The sequence below is a fragment of the Coffea eugenioides genome, chromosome 6 (assembly GCF_003713205.1).
Source record: "Coffea eugenioides isolate CCC68of chromosome 6, Ceug_1.0, whole genome shotgun sequence".
Lineage (NCBI taxonomy): Eukaryota > Viridiplantae > Streptophyta > Magnoliopsida > Gentianales > Rubiaceae > Coffea > Coffea eugenioides.
The window spans coordinates 55,160,812-55,172,277 of NC_040040.1; the positions used below are offsets into that span (position 1 = coordinate 55,160,812).

Below are 11,466 nucleotides of genomic sequence, written 5' to 3' on the forward strand. Positions count from 1 at the left end.
AAACTAGTTAGTAATAATATTGGCATAGTAAAGAAGAATTTCTCTATAACAATTAACGAACTCTGAATACACACTCTTCCCCGAATTCTTACACGCCCAATCTAGACTGCTTTCCTTCCTTCAGGGAAACTCTTTATCCTTTTTGTACTTTTTATCTTTTGAGGTAGTCCCATGTAGACTTTAAAAGTCGATGGTCTTTGTACGAAATTCATTAGTTCTTTTTTAATTTTTTTAATATAAGTGGAAGGTTTTGAATCTGAAACCTCTCATTTCGAGAACTTATAATTAAACTCTCTTAATATAAGTGAAAGGTTTCGAATCTAAAACCTCTCATTTCGAGAACTTATACTTAAACTCCCTCCTTCCGTACAATCCAACCCATCCTTCTCCCTAAATTCACCGTTGTTTTGCTTGTTAGCCTCAATTGATGGTAAGACCAAACTTTACGAGAGCAGTTTGCTACCTAAAAATTTTTTTTTTTCTTTTCCCTCCTTCCCTCTTAATTGCTCAGAAGTAGAGGTCGTGATGATAACGTATTATAAAACTAATACCAATCTACAATTGGTTGGTAATACTTTATGTACTAATTGAATATTGAACTATTAACTAGTAGAACAATATAAAGAAATTGTAAACTAATAGAACAATATAGAGAAATTGTAAAAGTAAACAAGAAATAAGAACTATTCTTCCATTTACTCAAATAAACTTGAATTCTCTGTCACTTTGATTGAAAGGGAGGATTAATCCCTATTTATAGGGAATTCAAAGTACATTAACTAATTTTTTTAAGATAGTGATAAGATCTTCTCTTAACACGTGCCAATTTTATTGTCTTGAAAGTCGTGATAGTTTTATTGAAAATCGTGCAAGCTTTAGTACCTCAAAAATCATCACGTTAGCTTTATCACCTCGAAAATTGTAAAAGATTTATCATCATCTACAAAAATGAGATAAATGTGATAAAAATTCATAATATCATCATCTATAGAATCTATAGAATGAGATAAATATGATAGACATTCATAATATTTAATTATTTCATAATAATAAAAATAAAAGTAATCAATTTTCTCCAGTGGACCAGAAACATGCAGTTAGGGCCTACTTAGCAATTCTCCTCCACAAAAACATGGTACTAGCGAAGAGAACTCAATATCTTATCCTGTTTTTATTCCTAGTTTCTCCAATTCTATTCTTCTCTTTTTTTCTTTCTTTTCCACACGGAGACGACCAACCAAGTTGAATGTAGACACTGAATCTTTCTTGATTTATTGACGGAAGGAAATTCTTATGAGACAATTTCAGTTGGACTTCGTAGTATTTCATTTCCAAGCAATTTCATACTGGGCTCCAGAGCCATTGATATTTAAGATGAAGATGCATTTATTATATAGGAAAATTCTACAGATGGAAAACTTAGTTGGGTAATTCACTACAATATACTGGTATCTAACACTCTAACCACTGTTTACTAGTAAAACCAACTGTCAAATGATCAGATGACTTTAGAGGAAGATTTAAGAGATATTAAACTAGTGCTAACACAGAGAGTATTGGTGTACAAGAAGTAGTTACATGTTACAGATAACTTTAAGAGTAGTTAGAAATTACCACTTGTAACTAATTGTGGCTTATAATTTTCAAAAGAAAAAAAAAAGAATAAACTGCATAATTATGTAGAGCTTGACATGGTGAAATCAACTAATTATGTGACTCATTCAAAAAGTATTTTAGTTCCACACTTCCATTGGAATAAAAATGCCAACACTATATTGGCTGATTCTAATCGCCAGTCTGCTGTATTTCTTGGCTACAGAGTTGCACAGGTGTTCTGTTGACTCTTCAGTCTTCAGAACATTTAAGCATTTCTAAAATTTCTATCTTTGAAAGACATCATCTGGGCTGATTTGGATGCACCACAGTACTATCAAAGCTAATTTCCTCGCAATTTCATTTTCTTCTTGAGTCATATGATTTAGTGAAGGAGATAGGTTCCTTCATAAGGTGATCCTTTTATGATTATTGATCTCTGGGTCCAGGATTGATGATTAATTAAATTGACCTGGATTTTTTTTTTTGGGAGTGTTGACTTGAAATCCTCTTTCAATCAACTTGTAGAATCCCAACAAGTATACTTTTCTTGTTGGGCTCCATTGATGGTAAATGCATTTAAAAGATGAAGAAAGACAAATAGAAAAGAAAGAAGCATTTATTCATGGCTTCTTTATGTTTATTGATATTGGCCACACTAATTTGATGAGTGAAGAGGGTGCTGAGATTAATGTTTAAGTTTTGGACAAATTCCTCCTTCAAAATTAATAATAATTCAACACTAACTGCAAAATTAATAATGATTTAATACTTTTTTTATTTGTTTTATTTATTGGCAATCAACAAATTGTCAAGGTCCACTTGTGAAATTAATGGACGCTACAACTTTATTTGGAGCACTTTCATTAATTAAAAATCAACTACTAGATTTATTAAGTAATTATTCAAGTAGTTAGTGTAGTCTATCACTGCCTGTTGTGGTTAAGGTTCTTTGCCAATTAAATTTGCAATCAACAATAAATGATTGAGAGCTGTGAGCTAGCATTCGATGATATTATTTTTCACTTGTCATGGCAATGGAACTATCAACAGAGCCAAATCAATCTGAGTTCGCAATAGTTGTCACCCCCAAACTAGGGCTGAGGTTATTATGAGATCAAGCGGGGTCCAATTTTTGGGCCTAATTTTGACGCTCAATAATAAAGTGAGTTGATCTTAGGCAATCCAACACCCACCATGTCAAGCTTGGCCGGTTAAGAAATCTAAAAGTGTTGAAAGTGAGCCAAGTTTAGGCTGTGAAACGCCCATCCGTGTATAGTCTCGGCCCACTTTGACATGTTTAATATTTTGTTAACGTATACATTTCTTTAGCTAAATCCTATAGTAATTTGTATATCTGTAGGCTGAAAGGAAACATTTAAAGAACATTAAAATGTTAATATCAATGTAAGATTATTTTTACTCAAATACACAATTTTATAATCTAATTTGCAATTCATATAGAATTCAACTTAATATAGATAGAGAAGGGAGTGTAAGCGAAAGATTTCGAGACCTCCCACTTTCACTTAAAAAAAATTAATTAGGTCAATTGTAATAAAAAGTTTTATTTGAAGCTTTTCATTTAATGATACATTTTACATCTATTGGTAGAACAATTAGAGTAAATACTATATTTTCTCATTGCATCATTGAAATTATGAGAGACTGCTTGTTAAATCCAAAAAATTAATGAAAATTCAAATTTAAAGATTGTACAGCATAAGTGAACTTGGGCTACCCAAATTCAGCATGTTGATGAAAAGGAAAAGCACGTTTTAGGCAAAATCCAAGAACAAAGAAAAAAGGCTACCCTGCAACAGGGAATTAAAGGAAGACTTGTTCCACCAGTAACAGCAACACTATTGGAAAAGATCGATCTTATGAATTTGGAGGAAGGGATAATTGCAGAAACCTCCCCTGAGATTTCTGACATTTGCACTGACCTCCCCTCTAGGTTTAGAAATTGCATTCACCTCCCCTGAACAGTAACAATTTGTTGCAGAAACCTCCCTGACAGCTTTTGTAGAAGTGAGATAAGAAATTTCTTCCAATTTTGCCCTCTTCTTGCTTGACAATTATTATTTGCTTGACAATTGTTTAACTAATTATCTAATTAGTTAATAGTTAAACTAATTAACTATTAACTAATTATTTGATTAATTATTAACTAATTAATTAATTAACTAATTAACTAATTTCTATTTATCTATTTAACTAATTAACTAAAGCTATTGTCTGTCCGAAACTAACAAACTATTTGCATGTTAAACTAATTAACTAATTAACTGCTTAACTAATTAACTAATTAATTAACTAACTAATTAACAAACTATTTGTATGTTAAACTATATGCAGTACGCATTACCTATTTAAAGTATCGGCTCTTTATGGGTATTTTGCTTTCAAACATTTAATTTATGATAAAAACATCAATGTTTGTAAGTAAAATTCAAAAAGTGTTACAGTAATATTCTTACAAAAAGGGAGGGGCATAGGGCCATAAATTAAATGTTTGAAATTAAGAATATTGATATTTTTTGTAACACTTTTTGAATTTTACTTGCAAACATTGATATTTTATCATAAATTAAATGTTTGAAAGTAAAATACCTATAAAGAGCTGATACTTTAAATAGGTAATGCGTACTGCATATAGTTTAACATGCAAATAGTTTATTAATTAGTTAGTTAATTAATTAGTTAATTAGTTAAGCAGTTAATTAGTTAATTAGTTTAACATGCAAATAGTTTGTTAGTTTCGGACAAACAATAGCTTTAGTTAATTAGTTAATTACATAAATAGAAATTAGTTAATTAGTTAATTAATTAATTAGATAATTAGTTAGTTAATTAGTTAAGCAGTTAATTAGTTAATTAGTTTAACATGCAAATAGTTTGTTAGTTTCGGATAGACAATAGCTTTAGTTAATTAGTTAATTAGTTAATTAGTTAATTAGTTAAACAGAAATTAGTTAATTAGTTAATTAATTAATTAGATAATTAGTTAGTTAATTAGTTAAGTAGTTAATTAGTTAATTAGTTTAACATGCAAATAGTTTGTTAGTTTCAGACAGATAATAGCTTTAGTTAATTAGTTAATTAGTTAAGCAGTTAATTAGTTAATTAGTTTAACATGCAAATAGTTTGTTAGTTTCGGATAGACAATAACTTTAGTTAATTAGTTAATTAGATAATTAGATAAACAAAAATTAGTTAATTAATTAATTGGATAATTAGTTAGTTAATTAGTTAAGCAGTTAATTAGTTAATTAGTTTAACATGCAAATAGTTTGTTAGTTTAGGATAGACAATAGCTTTAGTTAATTGGTTAATTAGTTAATTAGTTAAGCAATTAATTAGTTAATTAGTTTAACATGCAAATAGTTTGTTAGTTTCGGATAGACAACAACTTTAGTTAATTAGATAAACAAAAATTAGTTAATTAGTTAATTAATTAATTAGATAATTAGGTAGTTAATTAGTTAAGCAGCTAATTAGTTAATTAGTTTAACATGCAAATAGTTTATTAGTTTCGGATAGACAACAGTTTTAGTTAATTAGTTAATTAGATAAATAGATATTAGTTAATTAGATAAACAGAAATTAGTTAATTAGTTAATTAATTAATTAGATAATTAGATAATTAGTTAATAGTTAATTAGTTTAATTATGCAGAAATAGTTTGATTAGTTAATAACCATTAACAATTAGATAATTAGTTAATAGTTAATTAGATAATTAGTTATTAATTAATTAGATTATTAGTTATTTAGTTAATTAGTTAAACTATGCAGAAATAGTTAATTTAGTGTAATTTTTATTAACAAATATTTTGTTGGGTTTGATGAAAGTACTCATCACATTCATTTGGTAAAATTAAATCATGTCAGGGGTACTTTGGTAAATTGACTCACTTTTGCCTATTAAATCGCCTCCAACTTTTGATAGGGGAGGTTAGTGCTATTTCAAAATTGATAGGGGAGGTCAATGCTATTACTATAAAAATCAAGGGAGGTTTCTGCAATTATCCCTTGGAGGAAATATTTAGATATGTTGCTCGCTGTTTTAGATAAGATATAATAATACTTTAAGAAAAAAATATGTATTGGAGCGCAATTGTGGAAATTATTAAGTTAAACACAAAGATTGATGTTGGTAGCACTATTATATATGAAGCATATATCATGGTGCTACCCTTTAGTTTCATTGATACCAAACTAATATTTCAGTTTGCCATGTTATCTGGTACTAGTTGGCGTATTTGAGAGATTGAAAGACAAATCCACTAGACAAAGCTTTCACTGAAAGTACGAGTCTACTTAGTCATCCATCTGCTCTATTTCCAAAGCCACAGAGCTGCATAGGGGTGCCGTTGACTCGTCAGAAGAACTACTATCGCTGCTTCTTTGCATGGATATGGGTGAATCTGGAGGGTAAAACGACGGTTTAGGGGGCAACTTTAGGCCACTAGCATTACCTTCAAGCATTTCTAAGACTTCTCTCATTGAAGGACGATCCTCAGGTGTCATCTGTATGCACCACAAGGCAATCAAAATCAATTTTTGTGTAATTGTCTTTTCTTCTTCAGTTGCATGATCTCTGATTTCCATTTCCTCCTCCTGATTGAATTTGCCATATATCCATGAAGGGAAGTATATTTGACTTGAATGCTCAGCATGAGCATCCACATTTCTCCTCCTCCCAGCCATCTCCATTAGTAACATTCCATAGCTGTAAACGTCTGTCTTGTGTGAGACTCTTCCAATCTTTTTATAGAACAACTCCGGGGCCATGTAACCTAATGTTCCTCTCGCAGCAGTAAGAGTTGCAATACTCTTTTGCATCGGGTAAAGTTTTGCAAGTCCAAAGTCTGAAACTTTTGGAACAAAGTTCTCATCAAGTAAGACGTTATGCGGTTTAATATCAAAATGCAGAATTTGCATATCACACCCCTGATGCAAGTACTCAATGCCATGAGCAACCCCCTTTGCAATCTCACAAACTTGCTTCCAACTCAATGGAGAACCATTTTGACAGTTTGAGAAAATTAACTTATCCAGAGAGCCATTTGACATGTAATCATACACTAGAGCATGTTTTGAGACAGTAGCACAAAATCCCACTAACCGAACCACGTTCACATGGTGTATTCTTCCAATAGTTGCAACTTCATTGATGAACTCTTGCCCATTAGCTTTCGATTTGTTCAACTTCTTGACAGCAACTGCACCTCCGCTGCGCAATTTGCCTTTGTAAACCAAACCATAGCCTCCTTCACCTAGTTTCTCCTTAAAATTTTTTGTCATTGTCTTTATTTCCTTGTATGAGTACCTAATGGGCATGAGGATTTCTTCGATCCTCAGTGTTTCAGTACACTTTTGTGAAGAAAAACTTGAGCCTTTGCTCGAATAGTGTAATTTCTCTATTTGTAGAAATAAAAACTTGTACCGTTTTGAAAAAAAAAAAAAAAGAGTACCTAATGGGCATGAGGCTGTTGTTTGTTTGTAGGAAATCTTCTATTGTATCGTACCTCGATAAATGCCTGCGATGACACCGATAAAGGAGGAAAGCAAACAAGAGGATAATGCCAATGACATGTTTTGCTGCATTTAGTATAACTGAAATAGAAGAAGAGAACAACAAGACTTAGCTATGATTAACTTTTAGTATATGTCCAATAGACTGAGTTTTCAACTATAAATCAGATGCCTTACCCGAAATTAAGCCACCAATATTAAAGTAATCTGCTTATAAAAGAAAAGTTAAAAGATTATAGTGGAAATATTGAATACAAAGAATCTGATTGATTAAAAAATGGTTTTTCTGTAAATCAAAGAAATAAAAAATTGCTCACGTCCATCTGGGCCAACTTTATATGGGCCGACGGGATTGTAGACTTCTGCCAATTTGGGAGCTACATCACCTAAGTACAAAAGTCAACGTCAATGTCCAATTGGATGCTTGAAAATCAACTTTTATTAATTACAGCTATATATTTCACACTCATATGTGTACAAGTTTCAAATTACTATGACAATAAATTCAAAGTATGCTTGTTTTGCATGGTTTAAAGTAAGAATTCAATAATTCATATGTTTGTTGGGATCATAACACAAATAAGCTTTTTAAAAAAGTTAGCCCACCCTCGTGTCTAAAATCCAACTATTCTAATTTGACTATGTTCCCATATTTTTTGTTTGCTAAAAAAAGATTTGCAACAACAAATAAAGACAAAACAGCAGTAGGTTTCTTGTATTCTGATTCCCCAAAAAATAAAAGAAAAAAAGCCACATCATCAGTATTATTGTATTTCTTTCATACTTTGGTGTACATTTACAATATCTTGTTGTACACATGCTTTCTGTATTTTATTAGTTGCTATTGATTGTGGACATCAAATGCTGTAAGAAGTTCAACAGTTTGTCTAAGTATATACTAATTACTATAAGAAAACGTAATAACTGGACAAACTCATACCAAACAAAAAACGTACCTGCCCCACGTTCGACTTAATAAGAAAATAAGATCTTAATAAAGTGCCTTAATTCTTTTCAGTTAATGCCATATGTAAAGAAATCATGTATAAGAATTTATTAGATAACAAGGTATCTTATTCAAAGTGCTGATATTTGGTGATGCAATTCGTTACATGAATGGTGTGTTGAATTTTTGCCAGGATCAAATAAAAATTAAGAAATCTACTTGAAGCTGGAAAAGGAAAGGGACTTTACCCAGAGTAAACTCAAGTCAAATTTCATACGATTTGTCTAATAGGTGCCCATAGGATACGTGTTAAAATGTATTTCAGGTGTTATATTTTTAAAAATATAAGATTAATTAGAAAAGTAAATAAATAGAAGGGAGAGTAGGTAAGATTATATAGAGAAAGTATCTATATCTATATGTATTAAAGGACAGGTTTTCGACGAGGAGCCTCCACAGGCATGAGAAATCTAAATCCCTTTTTTTAATAATTTTAGATTTATCTTAATTTAATAATCCCTTATCCTTATCCTTTCTCAATTTCCAATTTACGTGACCTACTAACCCACAAAATCAAAACTCCAAAATTTTAACTAACGGATAATAATCACTTGTGCAAAATCACATCTACGTATGCCAAATCACGTCTGACACTTACAACACGATTGGTAATAACTATCGGATAATTTAAGGAACTCACCATTACGAAAATCACATATCCAAAATTCGCACAAATTCCCACAATTCTACATATCTTATTGTCATAACGTATTTTACTCTCATAATCATTCATAAAACTAACAATTACTAACCGATTTTCATTTGTCATCCACACAAACCAAATACAGTGAAAGAAAAAAAAAGACTACATATCATGTTCCTACCATAGATGAATCCCACCTATAAGCATTTCAACGATGTCTCAATTCCAAACTTGCAAGCTTGCAAAGAAGAAAACAACTAATTACAAAACGAAACCTGTACCACAGCGATCCCATTAAAATACTTCAAAAGGTTCAGCAAATTCATTTTCAAGAAATACAAATTTCACTAAAATTTTTTTATAGTATGAACTCCATGAAAATTCAACAAAATCAATTAAACCACCAATATTGGTTTTCGTACTAAATGTTGATTGGTGTGAAAAATATTTGTACCGTCATACAAAATTATCAAATCTAATGCATAATATTTGTAAGTATTCATTTTGAAATCAAATACTACAACCCCTCCCACCTTATCATTTAATACAACCCTCCCCCTGTAAAATCATCTGATATGTCATTACTTTTCTTTTTGATCTCTAAATCAAAATACTTCAAAAATTATGTTCTATTGACAATTTTTGGGCATTCAATTTGTAAGAAATATTTGAACGGTGAAAAATAGGTCAAAATTATAAAAAAAAAAATTGGTAATGATTAATTAGATGCTAAAGCTTGGTCAATTGTATATGAAATTTTACGTGTAAATAACAAAAGTGATAAAATCCACTACGAACAGTGTTGATTTTTTAGAATAAATTTTAAATTCATTTTATTGATGTGTAATAGATAGAAATTCTGTCTAGTACAATGAAGAGAAACCTAGTCTAAACAACTCCAGACGTAGAGCCAAAAAAAAAAAAAGGAAAAGGAAAAAAAGTCACTTCATCAGTTTCTAAATTAAACAAATGAGCTAGAGGGAATTGGGGCGATACAATTGTGTAACATTATTATATTTCTTGCATATATTTACATTATATTATTTTGCACATGAATTTTTCATTCTATTTATTGCTATTGATTGTGGATACGAAATGTTATAACGGTTTATCTAAGTATACTCTAATTACTATAAGAAGTATAATAACTAGACACAATCATATACCAAACAAAAAATGTAACTGCCCCACGTTTTTGACTCACAGAGAAGATCTTAATAAATAGCCTTAATGCTCTTTAGTAAATGTAATACGTAAAATAATCAAGTATGCGCATTTATTAGATAGCAAGGTCCTGCACAAAGTAGTGATATTTGATAATGCAATTCATTACATGAATGATGTATTGAATTTTAGCTTGGATCAAATAAAAATTAAGAAAAGAAATCTACTTGAATCTGGAAAATGAAAGGGACCCCTACCCAGAGTTGACTCAACCCAATTTCACATATACTCTCCTTTCATTTTTGGGAAAGATGAGTCGCTACCACAGAGTGGAGTAAGAGTTGCACCATTAAAAGGAGAATTTGAGATCCACAACTCAAATGCATTAATCAATTATATTTTGAACATTAAGACTTATATGATGCATGAAATTTAAAATAAACGGTTGTACTCATGAACAAGATTTGGTTGTTCTATAATTAAAAAAGAAAGAAAGAAAGAAAGATGAATAGCAGTACATCTTAACTTGAAATCTTCCAATATACGGTAATTTGGCATTAATTCCCCAAAAACATAGTTTCAAGCAGTAGTATTGAATACTTTTTTGATAAATCTTCAAATCAGGGTACTTACAAAAAAAGGATCTCCTCCTCCTGCTGGTCTCGAAGCGTACGTGCCAACTGAGCTCAAGGCCACTGGACAGAAGATTGTGGATGTCTTGAAACGAAATATCTCCTGCTGTTACTTTAGGGAGACACCGCAGGTCTACGGGAACTATCTTATAGACAGTGCACGACACTTCAATATCAGATGCCACCACACTTTCACCAACCACAACATAGCTGTAATAACCGGGTGGAGCTTTCATTTCTGAAAAATGATTTGCAGTGATATTACAGGAAGCAGTGTCTACGTAAAGAGGAGGATATTTCGATTTCACCGGATTTTTGTGTTGGGGAAACCGGGTAATTTCCCACTCAAAAATACAACTAGTGAATAAACCGATTCAATAATTCCCAGGAAAGATCGTCGAAACAATCTCCTTAGACAGAATTATCATTCCAAGTAAATTTCCAGGAAAGGCTGGAGGGGTCACAAGCGGTCCCACTTAAAACCCAGTCTCCTAGACAGAATTTACGTGTACGGTGTATTATCACAACTAGACCCGTGTATACATAAATAATACGTACACACGAATAATAAATAAATACACCCAAATGAATCGTATAAAACACTACAAATAAACCCGACAAATATATTGAATACTATACTACTACAGAAAAGAAACTACTAAATAAATGCGGAATAAATAAAAGAGATATGGAAAGAACGCACCCGAAATATTGATAACGGAGTTCGGCCAATTTTGCCTAATCTCCGAGCACCGCTCAAGCGACCTGCTTTTATAATTTAGGAGAGAAGAAAGAATACAAAGAATTACAAAATCCTTATGCGTAATTCTTTGTTGTTCTTGGTACAATTCAATTTGAAGGCTTGAGAGCTATTTATAGCTCTCAAGC

At 31.1% G+C, this 11,466-nt stretch overlaps 1 protein-coding gene across 1 annotated transcript; it reads right to left on the minus strand.

Moving 5' to 3' along the window:
- Nucleotides 1-5,910: 5,910 nt before the first annotated feature.
- On the minus strand, nt 5,911-10,814 carry LOC113774479 (rust resistance kinase Lr10-like). Its single transcript, XM_027319007.1, has 5 exons — nt 10,580-10,814; nt 7,451-7,519; nt 7,311-7,340; nt 7,073-7,214; nt 5,911-6,927 (listed from the first exon to the last, which is right to left on the minus strand). The coding sequence occupies exons 1-5, from the start codon at nt 10,812-10,814 to the stop codon at nt 5,916-5,918; spliced, it is 1,488 nt and encodes a 495-aa protein (XP_027174808.1). The 3' UTR covers nt 5,911-5,915.
- Nucleotides 10,815-11,466: the final 652 nt, after the last annotated feature.